The sequence below is a fragment of the Plectropomus leopardus genome, chromosome 6 (genome assembly GCF_008729295.1).
Source record: "Plectropomus leopardus isolate mb chromosome 6, YSFRI_Pleo_2.0, whole genome shotgun sequence".
In the NCBI taxonomy this organism is placed as follows: Eukaryota; Metazoa; Chordata; class Actinopteri; order Perciformes; family Serranidae; genus Plectropomus; species Plectropomus leopardus.
Window position 1 is genome coordinate 2,411,900 of NC_056468.1, and position 26,181 is coordinate 2,438,080.

The following is a 26,181-nucleotide window of genomic DNA, read 5'->3' on the forward strand; positions in this document are numbered from 1 at the left end:
AAAATCCTTCCTGACCGCTAAAGGATTAATCACAGCATGAAGTGTTAGTTTGGGATTTTTGAAGTGGATGGATAGTCAGCATATTACATTCAGTAGCAGGTGGTTGGCATGCTCCTGGTTTGCAGAAACAGATTATGCCTCTATGCTGTATAGAGGGGTTCGATTATGGCTCCATAATACGCCTACGTGGCCTTGGATTGGAAATACTGACAGCTAGTGCAGTGGCTGCAATAGAAATAAAGCTGCTAATGTTTAGAACATCCATCACCATGTTTCTTAGAATGTTATCGCCAGAGGAGAAGTCGCATTATATCACTTAGTAGAAAACACAGTCATCGCACAATTGTGTTTTAGTAAAACAGTTTGAAAATACTGGTTTTGTGCAAATCTGTAATTAAAACCCCCCTATAGACAGGGCGCTACTAAACATCCACGTCTGGTGGCTAAAAAGCAGCTGGAAACAGCAATGACTCGCTAAATCACGAGCGGATTTGTTGTTTGTTGGTATTGAACATTGGTCTGCAGCTTGTCAGGTGTCTCTCCTCAGTGTCAAAGGCTGGTATGATACGTATGAAATGTGCAAATGTAACATAATCATGGTTTAAAGACATACACTGCCAACATTTTCTTGCAGTAACTGGGCTGAAAAAAATCTGATATCTACTGATATAAGTTTATCCCTGATCTCAAGACGTGAGCTGCGAAATACTGACTTTTGAGGATGCATTCATCTGCAGTTGCACATTATTGAATTTTACCTGACTTGACTGTTATGGGGCTATTGAATAGTTGTTTTCATCACACGTCTGTCCCAAATATATGGGCTAGTAGGTTGAAATGAAGCACTTTATGGGGAGTAATTGGAGTTTTTGCTCACTTTCTCTGTAACAGTTGGACATTATCTGTGTTGCATCAGGGTCATGATGCTGCATGCGAATATGTTTGTTGTTGTTGTTGTGTGTGTGTATGTTAGCTGGAAGAATGAGGACTGTTGATCTCCCAGCCTTGTCCTCAGCAGGGCCCACGCCCCACTAAGCATCGCTGTGGGCCTCCTCATTTGCATTAAATGCAGTTGTTTTAACAAAGCCCAGCTTGTATGAAGACCCACGCACACGCTGATGGAAAGTGCTCCCAGTCACTCTTGATTTACTTCAATTGTTTTGAAGTTATTGTCCCCAGATTATGTTTTGGAGTCCATTGTCTGGGTTTAAAGCCTGATCAGGCTTGACTTAGCATCGTACTTTGCCGAGGAAATTACCTTGAGTGTGGGTGGGATGATTTTCTCTCTCCCTGCTGCTCTGTTCCCTCATGTTTAAATGAGTATGCCTCTGCTGTATTTAACAGTTAGATGCACTGCATGTTGAGAGTGCACAGCCAACCTTCGAAACATACATTAACAAATGAAATAAGTTATTTGTGTGTGTGTTATTGCTGACTGATTTAACTTTACTGGAGCATTATTGGAGGCAGGAGGAGGAGGAGGAGGAGGAGGTTCCCTCAACTCAGAGAAATTATACTGTTACATCGAAAACATGAAGCAAATGAAAGCTTTTTATGCTCAATACTCAGACTTCTAGTACATAGTTCTGTTTTATAGCCTGACTAATATTGGATTTTCGGAAGAGATACTGTTATCAGAATTTGGGATTGTAACTAATTTAGGCAGATAATATTTTAGGAATAAATAAATACACGACATTCATCAGTTCTCCAACGAATCAACCAACAAGGCTTCCTTTGTATAGCACTTTTCATAAAAACAAAACTATAACACAAAATGTCTCATACAATAAAACCAGCCCCAACTAAAATAAGACACACACCACAACCCTCCATCATCTAAAGAAAAACTCCTCCCTAAAAAAACCCTGTAACGGGGGGAAAAAAATGGTAAAAAACCTCAGGAAGTGCAACTGAGGAGGCATCCCTCCTCAGTGCAATAGACGTGATCAGATGGTTGGAAGGGAGGAGCAGATGAAGCGAAATGGTCCACCTCCAAAAAAAACAGAAATTCTTTTTGTGGCAGCAGATGTTTTATTCGTGGCGCGCTACCACAAATAAATGAATGTGTGGGAAACACTACATGTACATCAATACCGACCAACCCAGTATCACGGGTTATCATCATTTTGGCAGATATATTGACTGACCAATTTATTAGTCTAGCTCTACTTCTATCCCTTTGCAGAAACTACCATCTCATCCCACTCATCCTCTCAGTTTTCCCAATCATAAATAATGACTAATATAATTGTTATATGGTCACATATCGGTGTTTGCAATTTGTTGGAGGCTTTTGTTTGCACAAAAGGCAACGCAAACACATTCAAGTCATTGAAATTAGGTAGCCTACTTAATAAATGAATGTAACTCCAGTTCCAAAAAAGTCATAACGTTTTGTAAAATTTATTATTTATTTAAATAAATTATTTGCAAATCTTTTTTGATCTTTATGCAAATGAATACAGTGAAAATAAAAGACATGTAATGTTAAAACTAATAAACTAATTAAAAAACACCTGGAACATTCCCCAGGTTAACTGGTTAATTTGTAACAGAGAATTGCATCATTAATAGGTATGAAAGGGGCATCTTCCAAAGGCCCAGACATTCAAAAGCAAGGACGGCATGATGTTCACCACATTGTGAAAAACTGTGCATGCAAATGTTCCAACAGAGTGAGAACAACGTTTCTTAACCCAAAATGTCTGTCCTGCCTGCAGTCCAGACCTGTCTCCTATTGAAATATGTGGAGAATTATGAAGCACAAAATATGACAATGAAGACCCTGCACTGTTGAGCAACTGATGCAGAATGTCAAGCAAGAATTGTGAAGAAGTTAACTTTCAAAACTTTAACAATTAATGTCCTCAGTTCCCAAATACTTACTGAGTGTTTTGAAAAGAAAAAGTGATGCCACACAGCAGTAAACACGCTACAGTCCCAACTTTTTTGGGAAGTTTAATATCTTGTCCCTGTGTTTTATTTAATTGAATATAGGTTGAATATAGGGCGAAAAGTATTAACAAATAATTGCAGTCGGTTTCTATGTAAGTTTTTTTGGGAATTGGGGTTGTACTTTCATCTTAATTCAAGTCTTTCATATCATATGTTTTTTATGGGTGGTATGTCAGCTAGCAGTTTTGGTTCTAAAAACGTTCTGAGAATGGTACAATGCGATCCAATACAATGCTTTAGTATTGTTTTCAGTGACAAGTTTATTTTAGTTCCCAGAACATTTTTCTTAAAGTTAGGGTAACATTCTATAAACATAAAAAAAATGTTAAAAACAATGTTTTATTGTTAACATATCACATTACATTTTCATTTAAAAGATGCTCTGTAATCTCAGTCCTCAGTAACATGTTCTGAATGTAGCTTTGAAAATGTTCTTCCTTTGTTCTCATGTTATTCTGTGGAAACGTTTCATAAAAAAAGAACATACTATGATCTGTCACCTCTCAACATCACCATAACATCCTCAGAATGTTGTAGTTAAAACATTATGTCTTAGTCAGCAACATTATTTGAAATGATAAACATCCTTAAAATGTTCTTTGAACATTAGATTAAAATGTTTTCTTTAAAACATTATAGCACCTTGTAGGTAACATAGGGTAATGTTGTGGGAAAGTTCCCTGCTAGCTAAGAATGCACCTGAAGCTGTGTGGTATCTGACAGTGTATCTGACTGAGTTTAGTTACAACAATAACAATTTGGGTGAATAGGCAACGATCCATAAACCAACACAAACACATGACGGTGTGACAGTAAAGCAAGATAAACATTTAGCCGTCCTCAGGGCACTCAGCTCCCTCACCCATACAGATCACTCCGTGGTTGCACTGATCAGATGAATGCTACGACAGCGCTCTACACCTTTTGTTCGACTGTGTGTTGAAATCAGTGGAGCTGCTAATTAGAATCAGTGGAGCAGCTTTCTTGCTGTCGCCTTCCTGTGACACGGAGACAGATGGATGATTTCAGAGTGTTTTCAGTGTCATTCTGCTGCTATTGCTATAGAAGCAAATCCACAGATTGCTTACATCCATAGGTACATTTGGGAGGAGTAAATGTCAGGTATGCTTTTTGGAGAGAGAAAGCGACTTTCCATTAACCCTTAAACTGCACAAATTAAACATGTGAATATAAAATGCACCTAATGAAAGCTCCCAAACATCATCACAAAAAAATTTTTACGATAGCATGAGGTGGTATTTCAGGCAATTCGAAAAAGCCACATTTCGCAGGTCACATGATGCCATGGCTATGTGCTTGTCGGTAGGAGCTGGGTCCCTTGGGGCATTATGCAGCAGGAGCTGCGAGAGGTTTTCTTTCATCATGTAATTTTTCAACCGGAAGTTTTGAATCTGCAATTCCTCTGTGAAATTGTGGACTATCACTTCCGAGAAGTCCACAAGCGTGGCCGCTCCCACGTATAAGGGGCTCGCCTTTTCATTATGGCTCCATAACACGCCTATGTGCCCTAGGATTGGAAATAATGACGGCTAGTGCAGTGGCTGCAATAGAAATAAAGCTGCTAATGTTTTGAACATCCATCACCATGCTTCTTGGAATGTTATTACCAGAGGAGCAGTCACAGAACATCACTCGGTGGAAAAACACAGTCATTTCACCATTGTTTTTTATCGACATTTTCAAAATATCACTTAAGTTTTGTGCAAATGTGTAATCGAAACTCATCTAGTGATGCGTTTATGCCCTTTCAGCAGCAGGACTGAACTGTGACTTCAATTCTTTTTGGTTTATAACAGACTATATTTCCTCTGTAGAAAGCACTTGAAATAAAAACTGTGCACAGTGTGGTTTGAGGTAAATATCTCCAAACTAGGCTAGACTAGCATCTAGATTAATAATAGTGGTTTTCTTGTGCTACTTTCAGGGGCCATACAAATATTCAACAGTTGAACCATAATAAAATTGGTGTGACTTCTTTTAAAAACATGGGAAGAAAGCTATGAGCAACTTGGTAAGAAATGTTCTACAAATAGTAGTAGATTTAGGAAAATACTTTTAAAAAAGATACTAGGAAAAAAGAGAAAAGTTAGGGAAATTTTTCATATTTTTAGGTAATTTTCTTGTACTTTTTACTAATTACTTGCTAATATTTAGGTAATTTATTCTTTCAATGCTCATTGACTTCTTATAATGTTTTTGAGAGAAATCAAACCAATTCGCTCTGGTTTAAAGAAACACAACGGGGAAATGCAGTGTGGTGCTGGATGCTAACATGCCAAAGCTGTTGAGATAGCTGTGAACTGGAAATGATGCCGGGTGCTTCCTACATGCAGCATACCTGGACCTGAGTTGTAGAAGGCAGATGGGTGAATGGGAGAACCTGCAGGAAGTCAAGTGCGGAGTCACCTCAACAGTCTGGACATCAGCTGCCATGACTGCGATCCAGAAAACACACACACACACACACACACACACACACACACACACACATACACATACATACACGCACACAGCTCCTGTCATATCTCTGGCTCTGTGTTTTGTTGCATGAAAAAAAATATTGTCAAGAATTGTATATTGTCCGCTATTAGTTTGTCCGCTGTTAATTTGGAACTCTTCTTCTGCCCTTTCCAGCTCAGGGATATGTGTGTGCAAGACGGGAGTGTATGGACCAAAGTGTGATGAATGCCACCCGGGTTTCTTCCACTTTAGCAGCACCGGCTGCCGGCCCTGCCAGTGTCAGAACCACACCAGCTACTGCCATCCACAGTCCGGTGAGTGCTGAGGACACTGGGAGTGATAGTGGTAGACTCATGCTCAGTAATTTTGTGCTAATCTCACAGACTGGCTGCTGTTTTCTCTAAAAGGGATACTTCTAACTTCTAACTAGCGTTGTATCATACAGGATAACACATTTTCCTGTAAAATTCTGGTAAATTACTGGCAGCTGTTGTTAACAGCATCCTACTGTTATTTTAGTGTCACTTCCGTAAATTACTTCAACAGTATATTGCTGTTAAATTTATTACATTGTTCCACAGTACAATGTGAGGTTTACAGTGTAATGTTGGCTTAAAAAAAATCACATTTACAGTGTTTTGCTGTATTTTGGAAAAAAAACCCAAAACATTTCTGTTAGAATCTGGTTGTGTTTTTATAGCAATTTCTCTGTAATAATTGTTTGCATAAAATTTCTGGCGGCCTCTAGCTCAGTGAGTAGAGCGTCCGCCCCATGTAGGCTGAGTCTTTAGCAGCCCAGATTTGATTCTGGCTTGTGGCCCAATGCTTCGTGTCATCCCCCGTGACGTACCTCAGCTTTACATGACTATTCATTTGATTAAAGTATTCAGCAGTAAAATGTGACAGTCTGTGAGTTTACAGTGTAGTATCGGCTCCGAAATGCATCAAAATTCAAGGTGTTTTACTGTTTTTTGGAAAAGTTGCACATTACTTTCAGGATTAGGCAGTATTTATACAGCAGTTTCACTGTAACAACTTTTCCCATAAAATGACTGAAATGATTCTACAGTAGATTGTGAGGTTTACTGCGTAATATTGGCTCCAAAAAGCATAAATATTTACAGTGTTTTACTGTATTTTTCAGAAAACTTAACATTACTGTTAGAATATGCTGGTGTTGCAGTGTGGGTAGTATGTGTAAATGGGCTATGGTAAACTTCTGCCCATCTAACCAGCATCCAGATCTCCCTGCTTATTTGCCAGTAAATATCATGTCGTCTGGCAGATTCACTGGCTCTAGGACTGTCGCTCAAACTACACACTGTGTGTACTCATTAGGACACAAAGAGTATAGAAGCAGATCAAGAGAGAGAGACGCCTCTCTCTCTCTCTTTCCCTCTAAGGGAAAATGTCCAGAAAACTATATTTATAATTCTCTAAATTATATGTTTGAAATTATGTGAGAGAAAAAATATATTCATTTTTTAAGCACTGCCTTTTTTGTTTGTTTTTTACTTTACTGTATTTTTCCTCTTTACTTTCCAGTAAGTTTCTTGTAACTTTTTACTCATTTCTTACTAGTTTTTTGGCCATTTTTTTTGTAACGTTGCTAAATAAAGGAATAAAGCTAGTTTGTTCAGCTTTCAAATCGTGAATAATATGGTTTTCTGGACATTTTTCCCTTGTTTTTTGTTCATATTTAACTATCCACAGCTAATATTAAGATAATTTCCCTATCACCTTTTACTTAATGTTGCAGTTTGTGGGACATGCTTACCAACTTGCTTGTTATGTTGGGTTTTTTTGGGGGGTGTTTTTATACATTTTCTTATATATTTTTTTAGTATAACAAAATTTAAAATATAAAATTAGGATTATTTTAAATATAGTTTTCTTATTTTTTTACTTTGTTTTGGTTATTTACAGGAAATTTCCTTGTAGCTTCCCACCAATTTTTGGTAGCTTCCCACCAATTTTTGGTTATGTCTTGTAAAGTTGCTTGTTGCCCTCCTCCTATGTTTTTGAAAGAAAGATTTCAAAGGGTTACTAATGCATCCAATGAATGTAATTGCCGATTTAATTTTCTCTTTAGAGTCTTTATTGTGACACAATTATATGACTAAATCTGTGCCTTTCAAACACCAGAAATCGGTGTAATTTCTTAGTCAGTCATATTTCCCCCTCTAAGACCTGAACAATGACAAAGCTGATCTGCTGGTGTTGGTAATGAAAGCAGCAGCTGTGTCCTTTCAGCATGCAGTTCTTTGCAAACGGACTCTGCATAAGAAAGCTGAAGCTTAACAGTCCAGTCTCTGCCCCTGAAATGCTCATTAAGTCCCCCATAAATTTCTCCCTTGAGCTCGGTGCATGTTAACACCTTGGTACTAAAGATAATCTGCTGGGTTTACTTTACAGACTTTGGCAGTACACAAAGCCTCCAGTTTGTCTCGAGTAAATATTTGCTGCAGAACCACAATATGAGTGTAATATTCAGTTGGTGAGAAGGAGCTTGAGGAGACCAGGAAATGTGCTGCATCAGAAGTAAAACAAGTGTAAAATATTGAAGCCAGTTTTCAGTCTGATTTAAGGTGGATTTCTCCTTCCCTGTTTGCATGATCAGATGTAGAGGAGGATTTCTGCTCCACTCTCAGCAGTCAGGCTGTGACAGGCAGGCAGCAGGGGGGACAGGGTGTTGTAGAAGCCACATGTCTTGCCATTAAAATGCAGGGCCAGATGGAGTGCTGCCGTCTTGCCTGGGCTCAGCGTGCACACTGCTGTGGATTAACATAGCTCAGGTCTGACAGCTCCCTATAAAGAGTGACCCTGGCCTCTCCCTGGGCCACTTACACAACAACGCATTGTGCAAATTATACAGTATCCCAAACACTGTAGACCTTAGATAAACATGACAAGGACTCGTCATTTCAAACAGGACAGCGTGTCCCCACACTGAGACATTGTGCTCAACTCAAATAGCTAAAGGCTGAATACAAAGAACACAGGAAAAAGTAGTTTTACTTTATAATAACCATTAGGGACTGTTTGAATTTTACGCACTTTTCATTTTTGTTTTTTAGTTATTTTGGTTGTGTTTATGCACATGGCATACATTGCAGCAAGATAAAGCATTTGAGTGTAATCAGTGAATTTCCAGCTCAGATCCTACAATAAGTCTAAAATACACTGTGTGAACTAAATTGTTACATTCAGACTGTTAGACAAAAAAAGCTCCATTGAAACCCATTCAAAACTGACAAAGTTGATCCCACAGCCATCAAAGCAGAAAAAACATGAGTTGTATTATTTCTGGGTGTAATTCTGGGCTTTTGCCTTGGACTTTGTCATTTTGACTATTTTCCACCCAATGACGTCATTTTTAACATATTTGGCATATGAAGAAATTACATGCTATTTCCACTGGGTGCACTGTCACAATCAATGTTGCTGCTAATCACTGACATATCCCAGACTGTCAGCAGCAAATGAAAATCTACTTAGCATGTAGTATATTGAAAATAATTTGTTTTTTTGTGTTTTGAAAAGTGTATTTTGTGTGCAGAGTGATTTGAAGGTTTGTCATATCACAGTGGGCCCTAAGGGATAAAGAACGTAGTTCACAAAAACACAACTTATATGGTTTAATATTCATCTCTAAACCACAGTGCACCTGCTCTATAAAATTGTAGGATTCCCACAGATCCTTAAAGTCTTCAACTCATCAATATAAAAATAAGGCCTTAATTGGGATTAAAATGTCTTAAATCAGTCCTATAAAAGTCTTAAGGTGCTTAGACATGAGAAAAGGGATTTAATTACATTGTAAGATTTAAAAATAAATAGTAACATCTTTAAAAAATAACTAATTAAATGTTTCACACATTAAAGCCACACAAATCATAACAGCTGAACCAACAACACCAAGAATACTCCCCAACTAGCACCTCTTATTTGTTTTGTGTGACAATAAACATTGGAGCAAAGATGTTCCTAAATAATTGGTTTTGGATCATGTTTTTCAATTTTGGCTTTGGAAAAATTGGTCTTAAATTTCATTCTACATCTTCTAAATCTTACATTAAGAGGGTGATGAGCAACTACACAAAAAATGGTCTAAGAAAATGTAAAAAAAAAAAAAAAAAAAAAAAAACCCCCCCCCAAAAAAAAAAACCCCAAAAAAGGTTTTAAAAAAACTTGTTTTTTCCAGCCTAATTTTAAATATATAATTAACCCTTTAATACCTGGATCGACATCAGTTTTCTTGTGCTGCATTCAGATTCCTTTCGCAAGCTATCTGACCTTTGAAACCTGGGAAAATAGGTTCTTTTTCAAAATTATGTCAGAAAAAAAAACCATTTTCTTAGAACTCTCTTTTTTAACTTTCCCTTTCTTTTTTTTCATCTTCTTATTTTCTGTTTTTTTTTTTTTTTAACGTTTTACTAATTTCTTGCAATTTTTTCTGAAGTGGCTCAGGTTTCAAAGGGTGAATAGAATTATGAATATTGTTTTGTGGACATTTTTCCCTTGTTTTTTGATCATATCTAATTAACCCAGGAAAAAGCAAAACTGATGTCAATCCAAGCATTAAAGGGTTAATTTTGTCTTGTTTTACTCATAAAAGCCATAATTTATCAACAATAACATTTGGTATTTCTCATCCCTGGTCCATAATTTGGTTCAGGGAACCAGGCCAACCCCTCTTTAGCCAGCAGTGGGTCCTGTAATATGCAGTGTGGGGTTCACTGCAGTGACGGCCAGTGAGCTGATGAGTAACTGTTGTGTTGACACTGGGCTGACGTATGTTTGCAGACTCTTCCATGGCTTGTGGCTGAAACCACTGTAAAATATAAAGATGTACTTGGCAGCGTGTGGACAGGTTTAGTCACGTCTATATAACCTCAGTCTGTGATCATGGAGGCACCACAGACAGAAGCTCAACTACAAACAACACAGCAGTGGGAACATATTTACAATGATAACAATTCATGACTTTGTTGTTAGAATATGAAGTGTTTTATGTAAGCAATGAAAGAAAAACTCCTGACTTAGACTTAAAATCAGTCTTGTGTTACATAATTTTGATCCAAAGCAGCTTATTATAAGTGCATTCAACCATGTGGGTACAACCCAAAAATTGCAAGAATCATGCAGGTACATCAGCTTCATCAAATATGCTCAACTCCTTAAAGTGCTGGAAGAAATAAGAGACGGAGAAAGAGTTCATTCTTCTTCATGGGTCAAGGTGCAGTCTGAGCAGATTAGTTTTCATTAACTCTCAAATTGTGCAAATTGGGGTGTCTGGTGGCTCAGTGGGTAGAGCGGCACACCAAATACAGAGGTTGTATCCTCACCACTGCGGTTCAGTGTCGGCCTCGGCACTTTGCTGCATGTCGCTCTCTCTCGCTCTCCCCCTTTCACACTCAAACTGTACTGTTGATTACATGCAATAAAGCCCCCAAAAAATAAATAAATAAATAAAAAATGTGCAAAGTGAAATTGCAAATATAAAATATGCCTAACTTTTAATTGTTTATTTATTGTTTGTTTCATTAGAAAATCTAAGAGATCTTGCGGAACACGCCAGTAGGAGAGAGGGGGTGTTATGGGGGTTAGGTATCGCTGCACACTGCTTACATTGTACACCATATACCCCTGGGAAATTTCACTAAGGTGTAAAGATGTGACTAAATAGATACCACCTAAGTCTACATGGAACACATTTTCATTCAGATAACTTGAGGTGAGAGTTATTGCAACCCCACCTTTTTAAGGGCATCACTGGTCCTGATCTCAATGGGGAGCTTGCTCTCCACCATTGTGGACCTAGGACAGCAACAATATTTAACTTTAAAATTATTCCAATAAACAATATTATCACAGGCTAGTCCTGCGAGGTAATTAAAAAGTTTGGCTGTGACTGAGGTGCAGTCAGAGGAAGATGAGATATAAAAGAGAGAAGCCAACATGTCGCACCTGTTGTGTTTGTTTATGTGACAGCATAATACAAGCGGTCAGTCTGACACACATAATTAGATGATCACTACATGTGGACAAGCAACAGACAATTAGTAGATAGCCACGAAATGAAAAAACACAGTACTCTCTGTGAGGCAGTATATGGCATAAAATGTTAGATATTTGAATTGTCAATTTTTGTATTAAGCAGAAATATTTAAGTTTAACATTATTCCAATAAACAATATTATCACAAGCCAGTCCTGCGAGGTAATTAAAAAATTTGGCTGTGACTGTGCTAATGTCATGTGGTATATGAAGCCAGAACAAACTGTGACCCTGAAATCAAACGTGGAATTTCAAAAACAATGTTTGCAGCGGCAGTTTGCAGACCTGAAATTAAACATCAACCAAAGTCAAGTCAATGGAAAAAGTAAATACAACATTATTATGACATCACCTCTCCATCAGGGAAACAAAATGTGATTTTAAATAATTTTCATTTAAACAGCTTTTATAACTGATTAATGCTGCCATTTTTATGGAAAACACAATAACCACTTCATCATAATTTCATATTTGATAGATTGATAAATGTGTATACACATTAATGTTAATAGCATTTACTTTCTTTTCTCTCTCTGAACTCATCAAGCCTCTGACTTGGCTACATTTTTTGTATGTCTCCTCTCTTTATTTATTCTGCTGTACTGTGTCCTCTCTTTGCAAGAGTCCCCACATTATTCCTTGGTTATATAAAACGTTTTATGATAATAAGCAAGTGAAGTATGTAGTCATTATTATACCCTTTATTTAATTTCCTGAAGAATAAATAAACAGGAAATCATGAGCATTTAATCATGAGTTGGACATATAATGTGATTAGGTTGAGCACATGATCAGATGTTTCTTTGTACTTTATCAATGCTTTCTCTGAAAACCCGTGTCTTGAAAATGTTGCTGTGTCATGAAATTGATAAAACAGCAATATGTAGCTATCTACAAAAACCCTGATGAGGTGAAGGTGATGAATGCCATGTTACATAGAAGATTTTATACCATGCTATTAACCCTTAGGGCCCGCTTTAATATTACACTCATTCGTATCGCACTGTGCACAAAATGTGGTTTTTAGAATCAAGAAAATTTGAACCTTTTAAATGCCAGGTTTTTGTCATGGTGCCACTATGTTTTTAGATGAAAAAACAACAACACAAGAAATAAATTATTTTCAATATACAAAGTGCTAAGTAGTTTTTCTTTAAAATTGTCAGTCTAGGATATGTCAATGATAAGCAGCAACATTGATTTCTGTACATTATTATTTTTTGTGCGGTGTCAAATGCTCACACAACAAAAATACAAAATCTTCCCAAAATGTATGCCATATGCATGGTCATACAACTGATCAAAAAATGAAGAATGAAAAGCGTGTGCAATGTGCCAAACAGTCCTTAAGGGTTACTGCAGCTCTTGTGAAACAGTGAACTTTTGTTATATTTTTGGTATGAAATGGTGAAATTCACTTAATTAATATCATCCCAAATTAAAAGCTATAAACAGCACCTGTCGAAAAAATTTAAAATCCATACAGCTAGAATGATTTGCAGTGATCAACCTGAGATTAACTTTTTAAAAACAGAAAAGAAGAGAGTTATGTAACCAGCGTAACTCTGTTTGTGTTGATTGAAGCGCACAGTTCCAGGAAATGCCTCTCTAATCACCTGACCTTTGTTCTGTCCTCCAGGAGTGTGTCTGAACTGTGAGGGCAACACCCAGGGATCCAACTGTGAGGAGTGTAAGCCCGGCTTCTACCGCAGCCCTGAGACTGCCCTGACCGAGGCCTGTGCACCGTGCCCCTGCTCCAACTCCTCCTCCACCGGCAGCTGTCACACCGGTCAGTCCCTGCTGCTCACAACCACACACAACCTGATGATTGACATCTTAGAAAACATTTTCCACTGTTAAACATCACTGTAGCAGTGCTGCCAATATCTCATCGAGACATCATGACATCTACTTTTGGCCAGGTACAAAGTGATGAGAGGTGCAGTTAAAGGAAGATGAGATATAAAAGAGAGAAGCCAACATGTCGCACCTGTTGTGTTTGTTTATGTGACAGCATAATACAAGCGGTCAGTCTGACACACATAATTAGATGATCACTACATGTGGACAAGCAACAGACAATTAGTGGATAGCCACGAAATGAAAAAACAGTACTCTCTGTGAGGCAGTATATGGCATAAAATGTTAGATATTTCAATTGTCAATTTTTGTATTAAGAAAAAAAATACAATTAAATGTAATCCTCAAATCATACAACCCCATTCAAAGTAGTAATTATAATATTTATTCGGCCTGTGGCTCCCATACAAGAAGCTACAGGCTACAAAAAGACTAAAAACATGGCACAAGTGACATTTTTCAAAACAAGGTCAGGGAAACTTGGATTGCTTCGGATGAGCAGTATGGAGACATTTTGTTGTTTTATGTTTGTTTTTTTTTACTTTTGAATCCTGGTCACCATTTGCTTCAATTGTTTGGGAGATAAGCGCAACACCTTTTCCCCGTGAACCTCCAGCTGTGTTTTGTAGACTAAAAAAATTAACCGAATTTTCCATCAGCAGAGGGTGAGAAGAAAATGATAGAATTTTCATTTTGGGTGAACTGTCCCTTTAAGTGCTTTGTAGAAATTGAATTTTGAAAAACAGCTGTGCGCACAACTCTAAAAATCTTAGACAATGTGAAAAAAGGTCCTCCAGGTCCTTCCACGGTTGTGTGGAAGATCAGAAAAAAAGGAAGAAAAACAGCTTGGAATTGCAGATGATGGCTTTTGAGCTGAAACACGTCCATGTTTGTTCATTTTTACACATATTAAATGAATTAAATCTTCTATGAGTGCTTGTATTCTATAAATTTTAGTAGACATTGAAAACATTAAATGATAAAAATAATAGTTGACATTCTGACAGTTGCCAGGCAATCAGCAGAAAGTGGATGAAGTCAGTCTCAGCCAAGAATCCATTGGCACAAAATTTACTGTATAACAACAAATAAGTGTTTATTCACTGCGGTTTTGTGTGGATTAAACAAACAAGTGTTAATTAGTGAGCTTTTAAGGTGCTGGTAGGTGGATTTTGTTATCACTGGCCAGACCCAGGCCAGCTGTTTCTCCACTTTCAGTATTTGTGCTCAGATAAGTTGCTTGCTGTAGTTTTATTGAACAGAAGACTGTGAATCCAGCGTCAATGTTTTCATCAAACTCCCTGCCTGGAAGATAATGAGTGCATTTCAGTTGATCTTGAACTTTTCCTTTAATGTGTGTAAGTCCATAGTCTTATAGTCAGAGTCGTAAGACTTTGTGTCAGTGGTGGTTTGGTTAAACTCATTTGTTCAGAGTCAGCACTGAAGGCCCAACTCAATCCCACGGCGGACAGTGAACAAAACCAAAGTCTAAATTCAGTTCCATTAGTGAACTGAATGGCCTTTCTCACTTTTATCAACATGAATAGTTCATTAATCAACACATCTCTAGTGGGGTGGCACTGCAGGCAAAATCGTCTCCAAAATTCAGCCATTAGTTCCAGTCTCTCTTCATTTAGTCATGGAAAGAGGTGCATTTACATATCTGCCTCACGATCTGCATTGATTCTGCACTGACTGATTCTGCACGCTATCCCTTAATGTGACCAAACTCACTTTGACTTTCACAGTCTGTTGCATGTGTTTCCAAAAAGGCAGATAAAGTACATCTAGGCTGGCTCTGATTGCTGCTGTGCTCTCACCTCACACTGCATAGAGACAACATGTTTTATGCCAAGGGCTTTGTCTCTCATGCTACATACAGCTCCTTCTACACAAACCATTAAATGTTTGTTTAAAGAGGATCTACTATGCTTTACTGTGTTTCATGTCTTATATTTAGTGTTACATTGAGGGATATTCATATTAAACATTGCAAGATTTTCAAATAATGAGGTAAACATATGCAGAAGAAAAAAATAAAGCTTTCATCCCATTCTGAACACCCCACCAGAGAGAAAGGCATTTTTTTAAGTCTCTGTGTTCAGCTTCAAAGATTCAAATGATCAGTTGGAGACCCCTCAGTCAACTGATATTTATTTATTTATTTATTTATTTATTTATTTATTGTGCTAGTCAGCATGCTGTGCAGTGTGCGTTTTGGTCCCCAGATTTTGCTGTGAAATGAGTGCTCTTGACCATGCTACACTGAACATCCTGCAAAGCCTGTTCAAACTTTAAAACTTTAACTGAAAAAAAAAAAAAATCGTTGAATATTTGTATTTTACAGCCGAATCTGATACAGACTAACACAATAATTCATCTTTTTCTAACATCATGTATATGTACCAACTGATCAATCAGAGCAGACTGGGCTTTTTAAGGAGAGGGACCTCAGCATCTCAGACAGAGGGTGAATACAGGTGTTCAGACAGTATGAGTTTAATAAAGATTTATTTTTTTTTTGGCCAAAGCATGTAAACATATGCTATTATAAACCTTGAATACAAATAAGAACCTGAAAATCGGCATAATAGGTCCTCTTTAAAGTTTCTCTGTTCATTTACCAAGTAATATTTTTGTTGTGGTAATTCCAGGTCTGTAAAACTAGAGTGCTTTCAGTCTCTATTTCCAGAAAGTCTGGAATTATTGTTGACCTTCCCGTATGACCCTTTTCTGTCACCTCCAGGCTGCGGCTGCTCTACTTACACAACTCACCCAAAGGTCTCTGTAGGGTTCAGATCTGGGTTGAACTCCAGTTGTCATATTCCTAAACCCCTCCAGTTCTGCCTGAAATGTCATTTAAAACAGCTTAATGTGAGTCAAGAAAACTTTCCCCAAATTGGTAGACCATCCACCCTCGTGTGCTGTGTTAGGTAGGGTGGAGTCATCAAGTCATGTTACCGCCTGCCTCTGGCATGCTGTAACATTCACTAGAATGCATCAGAGCAGGCAGCATTTTTCAGATCTTATCTCTCCGTTCACCATGTTCCCTAAACCTCCAGCTCCCAACCCCTCTGCACATAACTCATTTACTGGACTGCTTGTCATTGTGGTTTCTGTAAAGCCACCAGCCTCAGATCATATTTACACACCAATTACATGTCTATACCCAAGGATAGCCCAGTTATCACGTAACCTGTTTAATGTGAATGTCAGAACTAGTAACCCAGTTAAGTTCATTAAGATTTCTTATTACTCCCATATTATATGGGCCACGCTGCCGCCGAAACCACTGCTTATTTTCATTATCATTCTACCTTTTTATAGACATAATACATTGAACAGAAATTTAAACGCCACACTTTTGTTTTTTATGCATTCAATACATGTGTTTCTCTCAAACTTTGGTCACAAATTTGTTAGCACTTCTCTTGTTGTAGGATTATCCATCCACTTGTGTGGCATATCAAGATGCTGAAACAGAATTATTACTACACCTTGAGATGTGTCTTTGGACAGTCACAACAAAAGGCCAATCTAAAATTTACAGTTTTATTTTAAAAAAGGACATTTATTAGGATTTTACAGGGCTAGTGTTACAAAAATGCATGTTTTGGTTACATATACCTCAGAATCAGGCCATATCTGGTGTGACACCATTTATCTCATGCAGTTTTACACTGTAGATAAGCCCATAAAATATCAAAAACTATTACCTAATTCTCATGCAATGAGAGGTGGAGCAGGTCCTCTGTTGATCAGAAGGTTGGTGGTTAAATCCCTGGTTTCTCCAAGTTCACATGTTGAAGTATTCTTTTACTACTGAACCGTGAGCTTTAAAACTGAGTAGCAGGTGGCACCTTGTATGGTAGCCTCGGCCACAAGTGTGTTCAATGTGTGTGTGAATGTATGTGTGAATGGGTGAATGTGGCTGGTGATATTAAACTGAGAAACGCAGCAAATTCTCACATTTGAAAAGATGAAAAAATAAAATGTTTGGCTTTTTTTTTATTATCAAGAGAGTTGCCAGTCATTTACCTGTTGACTAACTAGTTATTGTTTCAGCTTTAGGCCAAACCTTTTCATACTGTTTTGCAAGAAGACAGGACACCAAAGGAAACCAGGTGACACAAATGTATATTGTGTTACTTGGTTTATTTGTGCTAATGGGGTGATCGATCAAAATAGGATTAACTTAATTACAGTATGGCCCGGAGTCATGTTATGCCATCTTGTGTGTGTCATCAGACTTTGGTGGTGTGAGTTAGTCTGGCTCTAACATCACACCATGACACAGTGGCTTAGATCACAGCTTATCCACGTCAAACAGCTCCTCAAGCCTTTGTGCAAACTGCCAATTGAGAATTCCATTCAGCGTAGCATCACTGCCTTCACTCTCCTCAGTTTATCCTCATCACCTTGCCCTTCCTCTTCCTGAACCAATCATCCACAGCGTTGCCACGTCCTGACAACCCCCCCGTCGCCTGCATGGCAACACGTATAGATGCACTTAGGCTGTCAGGTTGTGTTTGCTGCTGCCAGGGGCTGCAGCAGAGGTTGTGCAACGTGGGAGGGAGAGGAAGGGACACGAACCAGGCTGAGCTGAGCTGGGACAGAACGAGCACAGCTGGGCCATTTCAGCTCTAGTCAGGCAGCAACAGACTGGGGGGATGGGCAGCATCACGGTCTGTGTTTCGACAGGAACACTGTACATAGAGCTGTGCCACAGAAGGAGCTATTAGAGATCTGCTCAGGATGGTGTCCGCAGAGAGCTGCTCTTATGTTAATAGTGTGTGTGGCTGTGGAGGATGTTTTAGACTAAACACCCGAGCTGGAGAGAAGCAGCCTCTGAGTAGAGGTTGCCCTGGCAACAGTGACAAATGAGAGGGATGCCATAGTGCAGTATCATGGCTTCACAGTGGAGGATAGATGCTTTCTAAATGTGCTGATGAGGCCTGTTGCAGGAAAAGGAATAACCCCTCATACTGACACACACACAGGAGCTCTGCACCAGTTCAGAATTTGGGTCACACATATTAAATCATCCGTGTATGATTGTGTCTTTACTCAGTGGTATAGGATGGCTGAGCTTGTTCAGTGTAGCCCGAGGTTCATCAAGTATTGTATTCGCTTTTTGTGTTTTTCACTTCATTTTTAAATTTTTTTAATTTGTGTTTTCGCTTGACTCCATAGGCAGCAAAGTGGAGGGCGATGATAAACGGGCAGGTCAGGTCCTCTGGCCTGTGCAGTGCAGCACGGCTCATGTTTCCTCATGGTTATATAACCCAACAGGCCGGTTGCCTTTGAACCCTCAGCAGAGGTTAAATCAAGCTTAACAGGAGCAGCCTGCACTGTGCTGGAACACAACACAGTCACATGACCTCACTAGATAGAGAGCAACATCTAGGCCATTGGAGGGCAGTTATCTGTGTCTAAATCATTCAACACTGAGAGCTGTGGTGCACTGATGACTGGGGGTCTAAATGAAGAGCATCAGTTAGTGTATAGAGCTGCAGATGATGCTACATAACAGGGACTGGTTTTATTCTTGTCATACTGAGGTAGTCCCACCTTCTTTTTTTTTTTAAAGGCCTGACACACCAAGCTGACAGTCTGCGGTTGGTCAATGTTGGGCTGTTGGTGAGTGTCCGTCGCCCTAGTCAATGCTATGTATTCTGCACAGTTAGCCCTCGTTGGCTTTTTTCCCACCCAGCATGTTAATTTGGCATTGGAGACAGCAGAGCCTGTCATTAATGAAATCACAGTAGGCTTGGGCGGTATGTATGTATGTATACCTTCATACCTTCCTGAAATTTCAGCGGGGTATACAGCATGCAACAGCATAAGTGTGCAGGGCTAATTGCGCAACTCACTTTCAGCTTTTCAGACTAATAAATACACCATAGAAACCCATAAAATGTTACTGAAAGTAATATTCTCAAACCTATTTTCATATTAAACAAAGAAGAAAAACTCTACACCTCTTGTATTCAACTTTCTCTTGGTTAACTCATTATAAGACACACTTCATTCAAACAGAAACAAAATAAAACTCACTCAAACTTTCTTGGTTACTCTTGCTAGTAATCTAGTTAGTAAGTCCACTGTTCCAACAATCACCAGTTCCAGTTTGATTAAAATAAGTCCTTAATTCACCAAGTCAGATGTCAAAAACATGCTGTTACTCCCCACCGTCTCTCTCTGCCTACTGGCCACCGGCTGTTTACAGTCCTGTAACTTCTCCCTCCATACCTAGATGTCACTGCGTCTTTCAGCTCAGCTGCCTGCTCAATCAGTAGAGACAGGACACTGAATTCTGGTGGTGCATGTTGTGCACTACATACAATTAGTTGAATAGAAAGAGGAATGCTTGTATTTATAATGGTAACATACCTTTGGGGTTTCTAAATACCCTGTTATACCATAATGCCACCCAAGCCTAATCACAAGGCTCCTTCGAGATGAACTGAACCTCGCCTGAAAAGTGGACGAGATCAGGTGGCTGCAGCAGAGGGCGGCAGTTTTCCAACAGTTCCTGTTAGATCTGATGCCAAATTTAAAAAATGTTTTCAGGCCCATTTATGAGCTCCTTCACAGTCTCCAGTGACAATGTCAGTTAATGTGCTAACTGGAACTAGAATCAAGACAGTCTTCCGGTTTCCCTTTTTGGATGACAATTACAGACAACTGCTCTCTGTTGGTGTGGAGTTATTTTCTCTCATGCAGGCGCAGATATGTTGGTTGGGTGTCAGTTGTAGTTTTTGCAGTGTGTTCATGTGCAACTTTTTGGCCAAGACACAGGCACTGTGATGTAATGCTTTGGTTTGGTGTGTCTGGGCCTTTAGGGCTAACTCCAGACAGGCTTCTCTCTCAAGCAGGGCTCGAGGAGGGGGCCTCGACAGTTCCCCTAATTAAGCGAGGTGAAGGGAGGTGTCTATGTCTTGTTTAGCTGCTTGGCTGGAAAGCAGTTTTCGAGTTAGTTGAGGTGGTTTGGGCATCTGGAACGCCACCCCGTGGAGGTATTTTGGGTCTGTCCCAATGGGAGGGGACCTCAGGGCAGACCTGAAATATGCTGGGAGGATTACATGTCCCATCTGGCCTGGGAACACCTTGAGATCCCCCTGGAGATGCTTGAGGACATGACTGGGGAGAGAGGCATCTGGTCTCTTATCTGGATGGATGCCTTCATTTTCACTTAAACTTTTAAATTCTACATTTGTAATCAAAACAGGAGATGTTATTAATGGTATCAGAGCTTAGAATTTAGAATTCAATATAACTGATGATAGAATAGTTACAACATCAATTGCAGATTGCCTTCGTCTTAAAACTGCCTACCACCCTTTGATGACTGGGTGTTTGCCAAACATTTCTACATACCTCAAGTTTGTAGAGACCTGTTACTTGTGTAATAAAGATTGAGCTAAAAGAGGTTTCCCCTTGGGGGCACAGTGCTGCTGACGGTAGTGTAGTTTTACTGTAGTTCCTGTTTGACAGGCGAGGAGGCGTTGTGGCATCATGTTACAACAAACTGGAGGTTGCAGGAGAAAGCTGACCCTTAGAAACTACATGCATGTGTTGCTGATGAAGCACGGTGGTTGTCACCAGGAACTGAGATCAGTCAAACTTCATCTGAGCCCTTGAAAACTAGAACCTTACTGAGGCATGAGTACATTCAAGGTACTAAAAAAAAAAAAGCCTCTTTATCAGCTCCAGTGGTGCTCCTTGTCATTGATTATAAAATCATTGATTTCTGGATGAATATTAAACAGCATTCTTTTGAAATATATTCCCTACAAGGGCGTAACCATAGTGTCAACACTGGGGCAGACCAAATGTTGGGGGTCACTTTTTTTTTTTCTTCAACCTATTTTTTATTTTTTATTTTAAATAAATGATAAATGAATTCATCATGTGATACAGTCAGTCTATCATGACAAAGACAATAACAGATACAAGAAGAAACGAGAAAAATATACCTACACCTTTTTTATGTTCCTTCACCCTAACCTGCCCCTTTCCCATGAGCCTTTCTCTAACTTCCAATATACATGTACAAAGTTTCTCACACATGAATTTTTGATTTAAAAAAATTTAAAAGTATGAATACAAATATCATATTTCTATCTAAGCTGAGTGCCTCCTCTCTGCCCTCAAGCATAACATGTCCTGCACCATTTATCCCAGCAACAGAGAGCTCCACAGATAACATCTCAACTAAGGAATAAATCTACTGTTGAGAAAAAAATCTGAATTTTAAAACTCATTTCCTACATGTAGCATACATGCATGTAATATCTCTAAAGCAAGTATGGCTATATAGTATACTGTACTATATAAATGTGCAATAAATGAAAGCTACTACTTTCTACAGAAATTATACAGCGCCTTCCTGTCCTGGGCCGTGCACGAACCATGCCAGTTTGTGATGTTTCCAGTCAGTATGCTTTCTATAGCTCCTCTGTAGAAGTTAACCAGGATCTTGCTCTGAAATTTAGCCTTCCTAAGTTTCCGTAGGAAGTAGAGCCTTTTCTGTGCTTTTTAACCTGGGTGGTGATGTGTGATGACCAAGATAGGTTCCAAGGAATTTGTAGAATATGTGCTTTAATTTCTACCCATCTGTTAGTCTACTCACTTTTCAAATAATACTTGAGTGTTGCAGTTATGATCCCACATTAAAAAAACCCTAATTCTATCTGCGTGAATGCCTTGCTCACTGAGTATTAGGTAAGGTGAGGTAAAACAGCAGTGTGTGTGTGTCCACTGAGACAGGAGTAAAACAGCACTGTGCACAGACCCAGAGATCATGGCTAACTCCAAAATCAATATACTGTTATCTTGAGCCACCTAGTGGTGCAGTCAGTGTGAGCGCTGGGCTTCTGGAACAAGATAGCATGCATGTTCAGACAAAATGATAGAATTGAACATTTAAACTGCCTTTTATAAAATGGAATAAGTCATTTTATGGTTTGTATTTGTGATAAATAATATCATTGATTTCTTTTATTTTCATGTAATGCACACAATGTGCCCAGCCCTCATGGGTTTATAATACACCCAAATTCCAGTTGCAGCAGTCAAATAATTCATTGCATTTTATTTCATTATTTCATTTGATTCTTTTATTAGTGCTATTATTTCTGTGTTTACTACTAATATCCTTTGAATTGTATAAACTCTTATTGCTGTGGGTTGTGATTATTATTTTTGTTTTGTAATTTGTTTCTGTCTTGTTTAATTCAGCTTTAAATGTTGTCAGGTCTTAGTTGGGCAGTATTGTTTGCTATGGTCATGTTTTCTCTGAAAAAAAAAAAAAAACCTCCCTCTGCTTTGCCTTGATGTCTAAGCACTTTATAACTTTATATACTCTGTTTTTAAAGATACCATATAAATAAAGTTGTTATATTTATTATTACCTGTCCCTTTCAGACTGTCTGAGGTCTGGTGGTTCTGCTGGCCTTGTAGCTCCATCATTAGTAATGGTTCAGGCAGTGATGTGTGTCTTTGTGTGTTCCTATGCAGATCCCAGTGGCTCCCCAGTGTGTGACCAGTGCCTTCCACGGTACGGCGGCCCACACTGTGACAAGTGTAGCGCCGGCTTCTACAAAGTGTCTGGGGTTTGTGCTCCGTGTGAGTGCAGCGGGAATGCAGACCCTCAGGACCCCGCCCTCTGCCACCCTGACACCGGCCACTGCCTCCGCTGCATCAACAACACCAGCGGGCCCCAGTGCCAGCTTTGTGCGCTGGGCTTCATCGGGGACGCCCGGGCTCATAACTGCACCCGTCCAAGTAAGAGCAGAACACAGCACAGTGCCTGTATAGTGTCAAACATAGTATGAGCTTATTACGTACTTCATATGTACAAAAACCTTTTATTTCCTTTGTGATAAAATACAACTACCTGAATATGGAGATACCTTTCTTTATGCACTTAACCCTTTGAAATCTGGACTGACATCAGTTTTCTTCTGTCACATTTAGGCACTTTTCACATATTTTGACCCTTTCTGGCTGAGCAAATTGTTTTTATTTTTTTCAATTTTTTTTTTCAAAGGCAAAGGCAGGAGCAGAAATGACCAACTTGGCAAGAAATGTCCAAAAAAGTCCAAAAAATTAGTAAAAAAGAGTGGATTATCAGAACAAACGTAGGGGGAAATATACAGACGACTATATTTCAAGTAATAATAATTTTATATTTCAAACTGTTACAGCAAAAAAAAAAAAAAAGAAATATAAAATATTTTTTTCAGCACATTTTAGGCCGTATATGTTTTTGTTACTTTTTGTTGCTTATTTTCAGGTAATTTTCTATAACTTTTTACTTATGTTTTGCTAACTTTTGAGCCAAGCCTCTTTTTGCCTTCTCCCCATGTCTTTGGAAGCAATCAAATCACTTTCTTGGGTGATAAAGGTTTGAGAGCACAACTTTACAGAAAACAACAAAAAATAGGGTACCAAACCATCCACACTGCAAACAAATATTGTTGATTTAAAAATGTATTTTTGTGTAATTATGAGTAGTTACGTACGTGTATGTATTTATAAAATTTTAAAACTTTTGTACGTGAATCCTAAATGTTTTTTTTTTTTTTGTGTATCCAAAATGTTTGTTTGCACACCCAAAAGTTCTGTCACCCTGAACCAATAGTGAAATGTCCTTTTGGATGAACAAAAAAACCCTGTTTTGATTTTCAGAAATGAATGGATGCCCCAAAAACACTTTTGGATTTGAAAACACAAGTTCTAATTTGACAATACTTTTTTATGTTTTTTATCACAAATGTATTTTCCTTGGGGAAAAAAAACATATTTTGATTGCAGAGTCAATACTTTTGCTCTCTCAAATCTATTTTTTGATTTCAGTGTGTTAATTTCTGTTCCCGACCCTTTACTATTGTATTACATAAGAAAGAAAGAAAAGGTATCTCATACCTGATGATCATTATTGAAAGCAGTTAAAAGAAGGAAGTGTGCTGAATTTCTAAAAAGTCATAGACCTTTTTCCCAGCAGACTATATCTACTACATCACTCACTGCAAAGCCAGACTCCAGTTTAAAAAACCCGTGATTTAACATCGCTGAACACAGGACAACACACAAATACTTTGAATATAGCGTACACTTACACGGACGGTTTTAGGTAGACATTTTTTTAAGTGGCTGCTGACCCCTTCACAGCAGTACATTGCTTAGCTTCCATGTCAGACTCCAGCCTGCTCCTCCACACCAAGGGTGTGCTCACTGACATCTACTGTGTGTAATAGTATAATATTTCACTCGTTTCGCTCTGCACACAAAATGCGCTTTTCAGAATCAGATTTAAAAAAAAACATTTAAAAAAATAATAAAAAAATAATAATATAAAAATATTGTTTTCTACTTTTATTTAGTTAGTTATTTAGCCAACATCAGTCCTAATCTTAAATATCAAATATCAATTCATTTTCAGAATGAATTATTTTCAATATACTACATGCTGAGTAGATTTTTTGGGGGATTTTTACAGCCTGGGATAAGTCAATGATTAGCAGCAACAATGATCTTTATACATTATTATTTTTTGTGCAGTATCAAACACTCACACTCATACTGCTCTGCACACAAAATGAGCTTTTCAAAATCAGGTTATAAAAATATTTTACATTTATATGATTTTGTACTTTCATTGAGTTTATTTATTTAACCAAGAATTTAAAAACAAAAAACAGAATTATTTTCAATATGCTAAATGCTAAGCAGATTTCTTTCTGATATTAACAGCCTGGGATATGATGAGCACATTTATTGTGACAGTGCACCTAGTGGAAATAGCACGTATTTTATTCATATGCCAAATATGATTTTTTTTAAAAAAGATGTCATCAGTTGGAAAATAGTAAAAATTACAAATTCCAACACAAAAGAAATAATATAATGCATGTTTTTATGCTTTGATGGGTGTGGGATCAAAAATGTCAGTTTGAATGGGTTTCAATTGAGCATTTATTTTGCAATTATCAGTATGAATGTTACAGTTTAGTTTCCAGTGTATTTTAGACTTGTTGTAGGATCTGAGCTGGAAAATTCCAAGATTTAACAAAAATATTGACAAAATGTATGCCATATGCATGAACACAGCCAAAATTATCAAAAAATGAGGAATGTAAAGCGCGTAAAATGCACAAAGGGTCTAGTACTTCATACAACGCATGCAACATTTGGAAAGATCTGATCCATCCCTTTAAAAGCTTTGAAATGTTTCAAAAAATGAAAGCAGCAAGTGTGTCTGCACTCATAGGTCGTTATGACCTTTTACCACAAGGTGTCACCAGTTACTTTGACTATATGTCAATAAACTAAGTCTGAACCAGCATCCTGTTACTTATGACAGGCTTTCATTATATTGCACAGTTTAACAATTTCGTGATATAAAATCTTCATCATCATCATCATCATCATCATCATCATCATCATCATTATCATCATCATCACTTATTTTATTTAAAGCCTCGGAAAACCCTCATTTTTAATGGTGCAGAGGTACATACAACAAACATCAAGACAGAAAAATACCAGGCAATATAAAAATTAACTAATTATGACAATAATAATAATTATTATTAAATAAATAGAATTAATGAAAAAATAAACAATAAATTCTAAAAACATTGTAAAATGCAAAGGTACATACAACAAACAAATATCAAGACAGAAAATAATAATAATTATAATTATAATTATAATTATAATAATAATGATTATTATTATTATTATTATTATTATTATTATATTATAAATAAGTAAATAAATAGAATGACTGAAAAAAATAAACAAATAAATGTA

General features: G+C 37.9%; 1 protein-coding gene across 1 annotated transcript in view; it reads left to right on the forward strand.

The window, feature by feature from the left end:
* Positions 1–26,181, forward strand: part of si:ch211-158d24.2 (multiple epidermal growth factor-like domains protein 9) — a 51,272-nt gene that overhangs the window by 22,895 nt on the left and 2,196 nt on the right. The window contains 3 exon segments of the mRNA XM_042488864.1: positions 5,614–5,753; positions 13,139–13,288; positions 22,882–23,148. Of these exon segments, the coding sequence (XP_042344798.1) occupies positions 5,614–5,753; positions 13,139–13,288; positions 22,882–23,148 (557 nt within the window).